The sequence below is a fragment of the Protopterus annectens genome, chromosome 5.part0 (genome assembly GCF_019279795.1).
Source record: "Protopterus annectens isolate FY-2018-M chromosome 5.part0, PAN1.0, whole genome shotgun sequence".
Lineage (NCBI taxonomy): Eukaryota > Metazoa > Chordata > Ceratodontiformes > Protopteridae > Protopterus > Protopterus annectens.
In genome coordinates this window covers 1,279,827,678-1,279,843,569 of record NC_056735.1, presented here as the reverse complement: position 1 = coordinate 1,279,843,569, position 15,892 = coordinate 1,279,827,678, and the positions used below count along the sequence as shown (strand labels likewise).

The following is a 15,892-nucleotide window of genomic DNA, read 5'->3' as shown; positions in this document are numbered from 1 at the left end:
TAAATAGCACAAGAAACAAAAAACTGAGGGTAATGTTACTCAATGCCAGAAGTCTAAACCTCAAAATGCATGCACTCGAGGCACTCCTCTGTATGGAGAAAATCAATATAAGTGCAGTAACAGAAACCTGGTTTAAGGCTCCAGAGAGCACCCCAGCACTACCAGGCTACAACTCATACCATATATTTCGTCCACAGAACGCAAACCAAAATACAAAAGGTGGGGGCGCATCCATATTTATCAAGGATACCCACACCTCCTGGTTAGTGGCACAGCACGGTGCTTCAGAGATCATCCCCGTGTAACTAACAATGGGCAAAACTGTAATTCAAATTGTAGCTTGCTACAGATCACACACCATGTCCCAGGATCCCCATTCTGCATTTCTGGAATCACTGGGAAACATAAAGGTCCTACCAAACACCCTAATATTGGGTGATTTCAATTACCCAAACATTAACTGGGAGAACTACTCAAGTACTAACTCTCTTGCCCAACTTTTCCTAGAATTTATAAACTCAAATGCCCTGGTTCAGCTGGTCAATACTCCCATCAGAGGTGACAACATATTGGACCTGGTCATCACCAACATGGGCGACAGGTGTTCCACACCGGAGGTCAACCCCTTGTTGATTAGATCTGACCATAAACAAATCACTTTGGATATCTATATTCTGCCTCCACCCCCGGACAAGAAAACCACCATGAAAAACTTTTCCAAAGCAAACTTCACATTACATAAGATCGAGGTGGAAAGTTTCAAAGTCCCCATGCTGAAGGATAACACTAACCAAGCTGCAAAATCCTTTACTAATGCATTCTACGGGCAGCTACAAGAATGCATGGATCGTGCCATCCCAAGCAAAACCAAGACTCAATCCTCCAAGAAAAGGAAACCAGTCTGGTGGACTCCTGCCATAAACAAGCTATACAATAGAAGGAGGAAACTAGTGCAAAAAAGAGTAAAATCCCAAGAAGGGAAGACATCCCTGATCAGTATCAGCAAGAAATTACGATCCCTCATAAAATCATCCAAGGCGAGCTTTGAAAGAAAAATTGCCAAGGCCTCCAAAGATAACCACAGGGCATTCTTAAACTACGTCAAGAATCTAAGTGGCAATGCTCAAATCTGCTCGGAGTTAGTGCAAAATGGCACAAAATACACTGAACCGACCAATATCGCCAACATCCTGGCAGACAGGTTCAGCGCAAACCTCACCCCCCTCTCACCCCCAAAAGGGCCCATAACCATACCAGAAGAATGTAGAGTCCCTGAAATCACAGACACTCAGGTTAAAACAGCCCTCTCCAAAGCCAAAAACACAGCATCAATGGGACCGGACGGTGTCCCAGGCTGCGTCCTACATGAGCTCAAAGACGAACTAACCCCTCACCTAAACACACTGTTCAAACTCAGCCTCTGCACAGGCTACATACCCATATAGTGGTGCACAGCAATGGTTATTCCACTCCACAAAGGTGGAGCCACAGCAGACCCCAGGAACTATAGCCCTATAAGCCTAACTAGCTTAGTCTGCTAGGCTATGGAGCACATCATCATGGAACTCACTCACTAAGGCCTTCAACACCATTCCCCATTCTGGTATTATAGACAAGCTCATCAGCCTGAACATAAACCCCTATGTCACAAGATGGATTGCTAACTGGCTCACGGACAGAACCCACATGGTAAGAGTTGCGGGAGCTAGGTCTGACTCTAAACCAGTTACAAGTGGCATTCCCCAGGGCTCAGTTCTAGGACCCCTCCTGTTTGGCATAGAGGTACAGACAAGCACAGGAGGACTATGGCTGACCAAGTTCACAGACAACTGCAAACTAGGGGCTATAATTGACTCTCCGGCTGACACAGACATCCTCCAAAAGGGTCTCACTGAGATGGATACCTGGTGTCAAAATCATGGCCTCAAGCCAAATGCCAAAAAGTGCATAGTCATCCCCTTTGGAAAAAACAAAGTACCCACAAACTACCACATAGGTAGTAGTCCCCTAAATATGGAAGACATAATAGGGGATCTGGGGACCGAAGTAGAGAGTAATCTCACCTTTGATAATCACATTGCCAAAGTGGTTATAAAATCCTTCTACGTGGCCCACTACGTGGCCCACCTAATCACAAAAGGGTTTGTATCCAAATCAAAAGAGGTCATTGTGCCCCTCTACTCATCACTCATCAGATCCATCATAGAGTACAACGCCCCATTTGGGATGTACCTTACAAGACACCTGAAACAGCTGGAAAGACCACAGAAGTACCTCACCAAGAGGATCACTGGCATCAAATAGATACCCTATGCAGCTCAACTGAAGAAACTCCAGCTGTACTCGGTTGTATACCGCCTACTCAGAGGTGATCTCTGCCTGACATACAAGGCTATGTCCAACCAAGAATTGATGGACATGCTCCACCTAAAGAAAACCCTATCCCCTTGAGCCACACGCTCTAGGGATCTAAACCTCACCACAACAATAAATAGGACGTGCTGGAGGGATAGATTCCTGTCCCAGAGACTTCCCATGCTTTGAAACAAGATCCCAATCTATATTAGGCAGAGCTCCTCACTAACACTTTTCAAAAGAAATCTTGACGAGTGGATGGGAAACAGAAAGTTTACCTCAGAGATCACTTCAGTGGCTCTGCTGGACAGAGGCACAGGGAATTGAAGGGGGCGGCGAAAGCCAACACATTCTGGCTAAGCTTATAAATGCCTTCGGGCAGATAGCCTAATACCTACCTATGAACCTATGTTTAATGTCCAACTGCATAGCTCTATCTACTTACTTCTATGGGTTAGTATAGCCCTATTCAATATTCCTTGCTGTAGTAATCAAGGTTTTATACATCACTTTTTTTTTCTTCTACCACACCCACTCAGCATTAACTTTGCCATTTATTTCCCAACATCTTTACTATCCTATCCTCATGCTGTACTAACCATCCCACTAATCCCATCATTTAGCCTATCTTCACATCCTGGTGACATCCCTGTGCATTTCTAACCTTTTCTCCCTTACCATTCACTAATCTTCTCCACTTTACCTCTAGATTTTACCTCTCACTACCCACTACAGCTATTACATAATTATAGTCTAAATCTTGTTTCCACATCTATACACAAACTTAGTCACTATTACTATATGTTCCATAATCATATTGTTCAGACATTCCTATATTGAATTATGTTGTAAGTAGTGTAAATACTGTGACCTTACACTGGTTTTGCTATCAATTTCCTTGTTGTAATCATATCACTATATATTGCAGTTCACTGTGCTTTATGTGATCACACTTCTACTTAGTGTAATGTATTGCACTTCCCTATGCTTGAGGACAAGGTCATGCATGAAAAGGGTCTTCTGACCAGAACACTTACCCAGTTAACAAACATATATACTATATATATATATATATATATATATATATATATATATATATCTGTGTGTGTGTGTGTGTGTGGTCTATATTATGTATTCAAAGAGACACTTCTTCGAATACGTAATAATCGACACTAAATGACCGAAATTCCAAAACTGTGAATGGCCAAGTCCACAAATTTTTTCCTAGGGAAAAAATTCAGTTGGCCCTTCCCAGGGTTTACCCTTTTCCCCAAAGTAGAGCGATCTTGAAGTTGGTATATTTAGTTAAGGAGGGTGTGGGGGGCACAGCCCCCCACATCGGGGGGTGTGGCAGGTGATGCCCCCCCCCCACTTAAATTAGATTTGAAGTGTGTGTGTTGTGTTTACGGCCCCGCAAATGTTTTCCCTAGGAAAAAATTCTCGGGTGTAGCTGTTTGCAGTTTGGGGATTTCGGTCTTTTGGTGTTGATTATTATGTATTCAAAGAAGTGTCTCTTCGATCACATAATATAGACCCGTGTGTGTGTGTGTGTGTGTGTGTGTGTGTGTGTGTGTGTGTGTGTGTGTGTGTGTGTGTGTGTGTAAGTTCCACCACTTCTACCACTTCTGAACATTAATGACAGCTGTGACGATGTGAGGTACTGCCAGCTAAGCCAGGAGAAGTAGGGCAGTGGATGTGTAACATATGCCAGCACAGCTAGCTGGAATTTTGTCAAGAATTATAAGTCATTTGTATATCAAACTGATTTGTGCGGATGCTTGTGTTGAAAAAATGTATTTGTAAAGCTGCTTGTACCAACATTGTGCCCTGCTGGACAGAAAAAAGAAATATATATGCATTAGTGTGTGTGTCAGCTGCTAGGAGCAGGGACACAAAGCATTGATTTCACAGAGAAGGTGCTTGAGGACTTGGCTTGGACACCAGGCTAAGGACCCAACCCTACAGCTGTGCTAGTGGAGAGCCTTATTGGGGTTCTGGAGGGAGACAGATATAAAGAAATCCAGACCCCAGGCTGATTGTGTTCCCTGTGTGCTCTTAAGGGAAACTGTGCTTGATGCAGAGAGGTCTGCATCTGGGAATACTTAGTGTATCTGTTTTTATCTCAGTGAACATTCCCCACAGGTGCCAGTGGTGAGGATTCAGGTTCCTTGATTACTGGCCCAGAGGAGGAGCATCACAACAGGGATAAAAGACTGGTAGTACATGGTAACAGTGTAATCTGCATGAACTGCTGGTTAGATCTTTATATCCTGACATTACGTGGCATAGTGGGATATATTTATTTATTTTATTTATTTATTTGTAGTTGGTTTACCAGGATAGTCCATTGGGCCAAAATGAACCCGTTTTCAATGGAATCCTGGGGAGAAAAGCTCCAAAGCAATCTAGGTTATAGTAGCTTATTAATGATAGCTATACAAAAATTAAGTTTCACTTAAACAATTTCGAATAGTACATGTATCATTAGGAGTAATACAGACTAGTGATGAAACTTACAAATACAAAGAGTTGAGATTCACTTTTACAATTTCGAATAGTACTTCAAAACAATTAGGATTAGTGCAGACTTGTGATGAAACTACAGATGATACAGTGTATCATATAAATAATGAACTCTGATTCCACAGTTACAATACTACATGGCCACTGCAGATCCAGAGCATGGTCAAATGCGGCCTTAGGCAGGCCAATGGATCGGTCCCCACCACTGCACCAGCTCCCTGCACACAGCAACCCCCCCCCCCAGTCATTCCAGTGTCCCATTACTTGTTTATGTCCCTCCAGTTACCATAAGACTGTTCAAACCTATCAATGCACATATTATTTTCTCTATACTTCTACAGATACTTGGATTTCATTTAAAACTTTTATTTCAAATTTTATGGCACAGATATCAATAGACACTGATAAAAAAATACAGTCTCACAATGAAAACAGACTTTGCATTAAAAGTAAACCTCTCTGCCCTTGAAACTCACATTCATTGAAACAGTATTGAAACCCAGATTCAAAGAAAACACATCTATCCAGTAGCGGATTAAGTTTACCTTTGGATTATTTTCAAATCATGGGCTCCTTGTACACATTTTTAGGACCATGCATACATGCATGTGCTCTTTGATGCAGCATCCTGATTGTATTAAATTATATCATTGTATAATAGAGCCCCACTTGTTAGAGTACGTTTTAAATTTATAGGTTTGAACATTTTTTCCAATAAGCAATGCAACAAAATGTATGAACCAATAATGACAAAACTGCCCATTTCAGAATATTTCGGCTGTAAAGGCCACTGAGACTTTTAGCATTACAATCCTCCAATATCAGTCAATATGCACAATCTCTGCAGAAGTAAAAGGCTTCTGAATAATTAAACATTAAAGAGATCTGTAACTAATGAAGAGACTGCTGCTAGCAAACAACTTGATATTTCAGTGTTTCTTCTACAAATTCAGTGCCTGCTGCACTTGAAGAATAAATTCCCTAACTGAACACAGAAGGCGTTATAAGAGATCTGGGAACACAGGTTGACAGCAACCTCTCTTTTGATCACCACATTGACACTGTGGTCAGAAAGTCCTTCTGTGTGGCACATCTCATTACTAAGGGTTTTGCATCCAGGAAGAAAGAAGTCATTGCCACCTTCTATTCTTCCATCATTAGGCCAGTCATCAAGTACAATGCCCCATTTGGCATGTTCCTCACTAGACACCTGCAACAACTGGAGAGGCCACAAAAGTACCTCACAAAGATGATCCTAGGCCTTAAACACTTGTCCTATATGGACAGACTCAAAAAAACTCCAACTATCATACAATCATATCTCTCTCACTCTCTCTTTCTCACTCTCACCTTAGAAAAGAGTATGGAGTTTGTCTTCTGACTCCAAGGGGAGAGCTATGGCTACAGACAAGCTTCTGCAGTCTAGTAAGTGCATAAGTGATGCTCCAACAGTCAATGTGGGTGTATGGAAGCATACACCAACCTGGAAGAGCTGAGTACTAACCATGTTGCATGTCATGTACCCTCCTAAGGATCATGTTAGTGCAGTATAAAAAAATATGCTGACCTCCAGCTGATTGACTGCTACCATTTCACTAAACTTTACCTCCTTCTGTACTCCCTTGAAGTTTGGTCAGCAATAAGGCAATTTTGTCATGAATGCAAGAACCCTACTGGGAGACATGCCTTGCTCAAGTGTTGTAAGAAAAGGGGCAGGTGGGGGTCACTAGTGGCTGGGACTGGCCCAAAGCTGGATATCATTGATAGTATTGTCACATGGTGAATGCGGCACAATCCGAATATAATTAACAAAACAGCAAAGTATTGCAATACCATATTACAATTGGTACCTGGAAACTCAGTTCTTTTATACGACGTTCATACTTGCGAATACCTTTCTGTGCCTCATTATTGCGGCGCTGCTCATTTTCAAGCTCACTTTCAAGCTCGCGCACCTGTAGTTAAATAAAAATCAGCAATTATGAGAAGTGACTGACTTTATAGAAAATCTGTGCTATTACGTATTTTATAACAATATAACAAAGTTTGACATTCAAACCCGCAAAGTCCCAGATTCATCCTTTTGAAGATTCATAGTAGTAATAACGATCATTATATCACTTTTTGTTCATTATAATTACTGATAGAAAATCACCAGGGTAGTTATGAATAACAGTTTTACTCACTAGGGAACTGAGCAGTAAATGTACTACCTGGTCAGTAAAATAAATGCAAAAATTAAAGGTTAATTCATACTCTAGATTCAAGTTTCTGGATTTGCTTCCTTCCTCCTTTCAGGGCTATTTGCTCAGCTTCATCCAATCTCATCTGTAAGTCTTTGATTGTCTGTTCCATATTTTTCTTCATTCGCTCAAGGTGTGCACTTGTGTCTTGCTCCTTCTTGAGTTCTTCTGCCATCATGGCTGCCTGGTACATAAACAGTTACCACCATTAGTTTTGTTCACCTTGGAAATCATACACAGTACAAGCCATAAGTCTGTAATGGAGTCTTTATCTTAAGTGGCTCCCAAAGCTGAGACTGAAATCAGCAACATTTTTTTATAAGATATGTGTTGCTTTTCATGCAAAAGACCTGACTATTAACCACCTTCTGTTTTTGCACTGCAAGGATGAGGACACACTGTTGACTATCAGGATTAAGATATGGAAAAAAAATGAAGAAGGTCTTCTTGGGGTGACAAATCTATTGAAGGCTGAGTGCAGTATTCATAGTGCAAGGTCAGTTGAGAGAATCAGCTTATTTATATCTTAAATGGACATGGTTTATGCCATCTTGTGCAGCACTGCATGTACAGGAAATGCTAAGAAAATGTGTTGCTCAGGAGGAATGACAGCATGGGTGAACAGGATGTAATAGTTCCACTGTTAGATAGTGCTTGTGCAGCACTTTGATTTAGTGTGGGTACAATGGATGGTAGGAAAAAGGTCAAGAATATGTGTTTAAAAAGAATGGGACTACAACAGGCTGATTAAAAAATCAACACATTCAGAACCACATAGATAGTGGCAGTAAAATGGTCAATATAAACAATCAGGTATGTGGAAATAAATTAACAGTTTTCTTCTACATTTTGTTGATCATTTTTTTTTCATTATAAATAATGGACACACCAACTAATAGTGGATGGTTAAATAATCAGACGACATCAAATACTTTCACCCAAAATCAGATATACTGAATAGGTTATATAACTGGCTTAAAAATCTTGTCTGTTATCATCGAAAAGGCTGAAATGGTTACAGCTGGAAAGATAAAGTCCATCAGACCAGAAAATGAAAGAAGAGATGTTTAATAACTGAGATAACTTGACAAACAGACTGTTAACATGCTAAAACATGTTGGCAAGACAAGTAAGCCTGTAGCTAAACTCACTGCCTGCATAATCCAATATATAACATCAAGAAAAGGCACCATATTCATGCGACTCTTTGGTAATACACAAAGAATTAAAGTGGACTGGAGTCGACATGGCCCTACTTGAGTACTTTGCAAGTCAAACAAAATGATTTTCCAAACTGGAAAAGGTTCACACTGCTAAGATATAAAGAGAGGTTAAATTAGAACTATATACACACACTCTACTTATATAATACTTCATGGAGACCTAATTGTTATACATAAGCTGTGAAGAATGACAAACCTAACAGCATAGTAAATTTTAAGACCTAACAAGCACTGAAGCTCTAAAAGACAGTACAAACAGATTTTAAAAAGTATAACTGTGGTAAGCAAAACAAAATTACTTTAATGGTAGAAAGAGATAACATATTGCCTGTGAAAATCAGACAATCCAATACTTCTACAAGTTTAACTAGAGTCTGCATCAATAAATGAAGGGAAGCATATGAATCCTTTACAGGTTGCTTGCTGATCCATTGTACGTATATAGGCACGTATCTATTTAAAGCTGGAAAACATGAAATAGCTTTAATTTGTGCAGTACCTGGTATACTGTGGGAAAACCAGAATGGATCCTTCTAGTATTATTTGCATTAGCCTGTTTCGATGACATAAGCTGTGAAGTTTCTACTGTTTTTTCATTTGTTTTTTGAGTATTAGATGGGAAGTCAGTATCTGAGTTAAACTGATTACCTGTTACACTTGCCTGACATGAACATCTGAGATGGGAATTTGCAGATATGAATGTGTATGGCGTAGTATGCCATCAGTAAGCACGCACAGCTGCTAATGCTGCACTTACATTAATGACAGGTAATGCTTAACTCTCATTCATCAAAGAGCTTCAGACACATCAGCTCACATTGTTTCTCTGCATGTTCAGAGATATTTAGGGCTGCACAGTGCTGTCTGAAGGTCAAAATAAATACTCACATCAGTAATGGCTTTCTTTGCCTTTTCTTCTGCATTGCGACATTCTTGTAAAGCTTCATCCACATCACTCTGCAGATGGCAGATGTCAGAGTCTAATTTCTTCTTTTGACTAATCAGACTTGTGTTCTGAAATTCCAAAGGACAAAATCAATTCAATGTAATTAAGGAATGTTGTGCTGCATCAGTTAAATGAGAAGCTGCAGAGATAAAAGACTACAATATAAATTTGGATTACATTGACCAAAATCCTGTTATTCTAATGTATCCATCCTGTACAAGACACTTTTAGATTCCTGACCCTCCTTAACCATTACTAATGTACATATTAAACATGCAAACAGAAACAAATGTACATCACTTTGTAAGATACAGTATGTATATTTATTAATGACAAGGAAACAAATTGCAAGTTGAAAAGAAGCCCTAATAGTAACATATGTCTTTCTACTGCATGCCTTTTCTTCTACCAAGGAATGACATGGATAGATGATGCACTTAATTCTTGAACTTATTTTTATATATTACAAGGAAGAAAACAAACTTCTAAAGGCAATTAAACCAATAGTTTCTTATTGTCTAACCGCAGAATATTTCCCTCATGGTATTGACCAGAACACTGACAGTATTTTTACATTTCTGTCATGTTTCATGGCTAAGTATGAAGCAGACAGGAGGAGAGCAGCCAGGTAACTTATATCATGATGTGTAAGCAGTGAAAACTACAGCTAGCAAGGAAGCACAGTCTACATGAAGCAAATTTGTATTGAATAATCATGACCAAAACTAGTTTTTCTGACAATAATTGTTTAGTAATTATTTATGTAATTTGATACAAACTGTTTTAAAGCTGAATACTCATATTTGGTCAGCAGTGTGTATGGCACATGTTACTCATGGACACCGGTACTGGTTACATTACTTAGCCAGTGCACCAAAAAGCACTTCTCTGATATTACTTTTCATCTTTTAATGATTCATTGCTCAGTGTCAATGCTGTATTATTGGGATGGCTATATAAGAGACAGTCTGCCCCAATACACATGTACACACACACACACACACACACACACACACACACACACTCACATGCACAAGCACATGCGCGCACACACACACACACACACACACACACACACACACACACACACACACACACACACACACACTCACATGCACAAGCACATGCGCACACACACACACACACACACACACACTCACATGCACAAGCACATGCGCACACACACACACACACACACACACACACATATATGTACTCTGTCTGTCTGTCTCTCAAACTCATGCACAGATCACAGCACTTAGGATAGGGGTTTGCTGAGTTACACTACAGTCTTGTATTGTGGTGCATTTTTTTGTCCTATTATAGACCACAGTTACTGCCCAGAAGTGTGGCACTTAGTGCAGTGACTCCTTCCCTTGATTACATGTTGCTCAGTGGACAGCGTTGTTCAATATATTAGTGGCAACACACAAAATAAATAAACTGCATTTCTTAGTTGAAATATCCCTACAGTAACAAATCCTCCTGTGGTGTAGGTAAACCTGCTACGTCACATGACCTTGCCCTGCCCCCGCCCAAAGATGGTATTGAGCTCCTGTCAATGGCAGCTCATACAGTATCATATCCTCTTATTACCACATTATGGCAATGGCTCTAGCTCTGCTGTTGTGACTAATGATTCTGGTTTCTTTATGAATAGCAGTCAGGCAGGATAGAAGAGAAGAGTGCAGCAGCATAGTATAGTATAGTACAGTGTCGTCTTGCCATGGAGCAAAGTACAATAGCTGTTTTGCTGCCAAGGGGGGGGGGGGTCACAGAAGAACTGGGCACATGATCACTTTGTACATTACTGTGTACGATGCATTACTGTGCATAATTACTTAAGTACAAGGGAGGGTTGTACAGTGCTGTTACTGACCATGATTCACGTATGTGAATCATTATCCAGAGGAACAGAATAACAGAAATAGTTCACAAAGGGTCTGTGCATAATGTTCCTGAATACCAGGCTGTCATTAGTATCATCTACAACAACGTAATTATACAATGAACCCCCATTAATATTCCAAAACTTGCACGCTGATTGGTCAGCATGCCCGTTGTAAATCAGACTTATATTAATCGAAAAATGTCTGGTCGCCCGGACTTTTTCCATTAGTATAAGTCTTTTTTTGTGTGTGTGTGTTAGACAGCAACAGAGAACAGAAGAGCTCTGTTGCTGTAATCTCGCTATGTTAAACGGGTTTAACATAGTGAGATATCTTAAAAAAAAGCAACAGAGTTCTTCCTTTCTCCGTTGCTTTTTTTAAAGCTGTCACACTATGTTAAACTCTTTTAACATAGCGAGACACCTTTTAAAAAGCAACGGAGATCTTCCTTTCTCCGTTGCTTCCACACACAGCTCTGATGTACTGTGTAAGCATACGCATGCGCAGTACATCAGAACTGCCGCAGAATACCGGACAGCTGTGGAAGGGCAGCACAGAGGCATTATACAATGCCATTATTTAAGAAAAGTAAGTATTTTTTTTCTTAAATATCATGGTATGATAGCAATAACCCACTTCTGGGTGTGGGTAATGCTGGATTTACCCACGGTTGTCTTTGTTTGGCCACACAGGCTTCGCCCTCGTGACAAACCACACCAACCGTGGGTAAATCCAGCATTACCCACACCCAGGCGTGGGTTATTTCTTAAGTAATGGGGTATTCACAGGAGGACTGTCTATCAACATGACTCCAGCCTTTGATACTGTCAGCTATTCACTTCTTTTAAATAAGCTCCCATTAATAAATTTCATTCTTGAAATTCTGGTATGGTTAAAAATTACTTACACAAATAATTCTGGTAAGTGCTACAATACCTTAGCTGATTTTGAGACTGTCTTTGAGGGCTGTGTGTTCCTTGCTCAGTCTCATTGTATTTGTTTATTGACCAGTGACCTAAGTATTGACTGCTCTAACTTGGATATTACAATGTACACAGATGACATTATTCTCCTTTGATATGAATACTCTTCCACTACTCTACAAACACAGCTACAGGACCACTTTAGCACTCAATAAGTTAACCACCATCCACCAAAATTCTGTAGTTATGCTCTTTGCTACGCCACATAAAACTAGACCAATAAACATTCAAATTACAATATAGAAAGAAAAATAAATTAATCAGGTCTTTGGACTCCTCTCTCATTCAAAATGCACACAGAAAATGCACTAGATATAGTAGTGGAACAGATATAGGGTAACCAAACTATTCTTTCCTGAAACTAGGAAAGCATTAGCAAAAGACATGCTCATTCCCAAAATGCAGTATGCCCTCGCTATCCCTGTATTAAATTCATCCCTAGTACTCAACTCTTACAGATATCAGTAAACATAATGTTCCACTGTATATACCTCACAGAAAGAAGAAGCCACGAGTGTCACTTACTGAGCAGGTCCAGCTGACAATCAGAGGAAGAACAGCTCAGCTGCTAGCCTTATTTCTCTGCAAGATGATAAATGAAAAGAAATGCTATACATTGGCTTCCAAACTGATAATAGAACCCCCATCCTATGATATCAGAAAAATGAGGACACTTTTACCCTAATTAGACCCCCATTTAAAGCTACTATTGGTGAAAAAGAATTTTCCAAGTTAAGAGCAGCTTGTTGAAACAGTGTAACTGATTCAGGGATATATGATAACCTCTCAATGATGAAATATAACAAACATATTCTGTTAATGTCAAATGCATGTCACAGCATGTAGCAGAGCTGCCACACAGCAAGAGGTTCTCAGGATCAGGCTGAGGTGCCTTCTGTGTGGAGTCTACACTCACTCCCTGTGTTTGCATGGGTTTTCTCCAAGCACTCCAGTTCCCTTCCTCATTCCAAAGACATGCAGTAGATGGGTAGAATACTCTAAATTGGCCATAGGTGTGTGAGTGCACATGCATGCGTGTGGTATGGAAGAACAACCATAGCAGGGCTAGCCACCTGGTTAGTCAACATTGGCTCTAGATGATGGTTACTGTTCCTGTGCAAAAATACAAAAACAAGAGCTATGGATGTAGTTTTTCCCACATGATATGACAGGGAGCTGGTTTGGTAGTAGTACTTTACTGCTAGAAGGGAATCTGTTCCCCTCTCCCTGTCTTCCTGCCTGCTTCAGCGTCTGCTGCCCTTCCACATGTGTTATTTCTTTCCAAATTATCTCTTTAGCTTGCATTTTTCTACCCTAGACTGTTTTAAAGAGTTGCTATCTATTCTAAAATACATCAAGATAAATGGGTGAAAAAAAATGAAATTACTTTGCTCTTTTCTGTCCTCTTCGTAAAGGTACCATAAGAAGGAGGAACAAGAAATGAATATATGCCCAAGGGTGCTCCGAGAAAATGATCATTTTTATTCAATGGGATGGCCTGGATTCTTAGACAGAAGGGTCTGTTAATAGTGATCATTGTTGCAGCTCCCCTGACACAAGCACCAGTGTCATCATATCCACATTTGATTACATGCTTAATCCTAGGATAGTCTGGGTCATTTATAAATCTCTCTGTTAGGGATTCATTATAAATGGCTTTGTTCATGATTTCCATTTGACCAAGAATACTCCCTTGATATGCAGTCAGATGGGATTAACAATTAATGCTCCCATTAATGTCTTCGAGTGTCACCAGCATTAATCTCTCATAACTAGGACTTCCATTTCATTATCACATACAATGTCTTAATATGACAGAGGATTTTGGGGTTTACCCTAAGTGGGTGGGACTGCTTGACATCATCCACATCATTGTATGTAATACATCAATTAGTTCCCACTAAACCCTGGTATGCTAAATTCAGCTGCTATCTGCTATATGATTGTACTACCTTCATCAGTTAGTTCCAAATAAACCCTGGTATGCTGAAATTAGCTGCTGTCTGCTGTATGATTGCACTACCTTCATCAGTTACTTCCCACTAAACTCTATTATGCTGAATTCAGCTATCATCAGCTGTATGATTGCACTGCCTTCATTATTTAGTTCCCACTAAATCCTGTTATGTCAAATTCAGCTAATTCAGCTGCTATCTGCTGTATGATTGCACTACCTTCATCACCAGGGGAGTGTTAAACCACATGCATAAACCTCTCCCTCTCTCCCTTCCAAATTGGAAAAGCCACTGGCTACATCTCCTTCAGCAGACAGCTGTGATTTTGTCTCTAATGACACATTCCTAAAAGTATACTTGAAGATCTGGATGACTGATGAGCTCCTCCATGTGTATAAGTTCAAAGTACTAAGAGTTTTACAACTCACTTACATCCTCTCACTAAATTGTTCTTTCATGAGATTCAAAATATCCACAAAAGAGACAGCTTCCATTGCATACAGTGAAACAACTGAGTTATCATTGGTTCATAGGTGTTTACTAAGCTTACAACCACAAGGTCTTTTTAAGCCTAGCCATGCATCCCAAATCTCTGACAAGTTCTGGTACCCTTGATAACTGTAAGCAGGGGCTTGGGGGTAAAACATTTATAAGCAGGGGCCTGGGAGATAAACCATTTATAAGCTGCTTGTATCCATTAGAGACATAGGTGCCAAACTAGGGATGAATTTCCTGTTCCCAATCCATTTGTCCAAATTACACTTGAACTGGGTTAGGGAGGAACTCTGCTTCACATGAATGAGGAGCCAGTTCCAGAAAAGGGGTAGCCTCTAGGATACATACCTGTCTCTCCAGCAGGTCCTATTTATGTCACAGGCAAGGATTAAGTCTTTAAAATGGGTAATTTTGGTGATGTCTGTTTAGCAGATATGCATGAGGTCCATCAGAGTGGAGTCTGACAATGCCTTGCATGCCAGGCATAGATCTCCCTTCTACAGTCTGTAGGCGACACAATACAGGGATAAGGTCTTGAGACTGTCTGCATAGGACACGTTACTTATGCCCTATATTCTTTTAGTGAGGAACCTCTATGAATGTTCCAATTGCTGGATGTGCCTGGTTAGGTACATACCAAAAGTGGCATTGTACTAACAAGTGCCAAATATGGTGGAACAATGACTTACTTGGACTTACATGCCATAACCCTTGTTTAGAAGTTGTGCAACATAGAATGATTTACTGTAGACAAGTGATGATCAAAGGTTAAATTACACTCTGGGTGTCCCCATATCCCTGACTACTGGTCAACTCTTAGGGGTGTGTAGTCAATATAACAGTTATCAGGGGTAGATGACTTCTCAAAGGATACTATTATGCATTTCTTGGCATTTAGTTTTAGTCCATGGCTGTGGCACCAGTTGTTTGTCTGTGTCAGCCCTTCCCGGAGAATATTTGTTTCAGTGAGGAATAATGACAGCTCCTAATTTGCAATCATCTGCAAATTTAGTCAGTCAGAAGCCATTGGCATTGACCTTGACTTCAAAGAAGTAAATGTCAAAAAGGAGTGGTCCCACAACTGATCCCTGAGGGACTCCGATTGTGACTGGCCTCTTTGTAGAGGTGGACTCTCCATTTATAACTTCCTGGGTCCAGTCTGTGAGCCAGTATGCTATCCCACCTGGTTACATGTTTATACCTAATCCTTAAGTTTGTCAACAATGTCCGAGTGGAGGATTGTGTCAAATGCCTTGTCCAGGTCAAGGTAAGCAGTGTGA

The 15,892-nt window shown here is 40.3% G+C and overlaps 1 protein-coding gene across 2 annotated transcripts in view; it reads right to left on the bottom strand.

The window, feature by feature from the left end:
- The window catches only part of MYH15 (myosin heavy chain 15), a 386,453-nt gene that overhangs the window by 18,375 nt on the left and 352,186 nt on the right, over positions 1-15,892 (bottom strand). For both annotated transcript variants that reach the window (XM_044071103.1, XM_044071102.1), the window contains exons 38-40: positions 9,233-9,358; positions 7,135-7,305; positions 6,729-6,833 (exon numbers count right to left, since the gene is read on the bottom strand). In XM_044071103.1, coding sequence (XP_043927038.1) covers positions 6,729-6,833; positions 7,135-7,305; positions 9,233-9,358 — 402 coding nt within the window. The remainder of the gene's footprint in view (positions 1-6,728; positions 6,834-7,134; positions 7,306-9,232; positions 9,359-15,892) is intronic.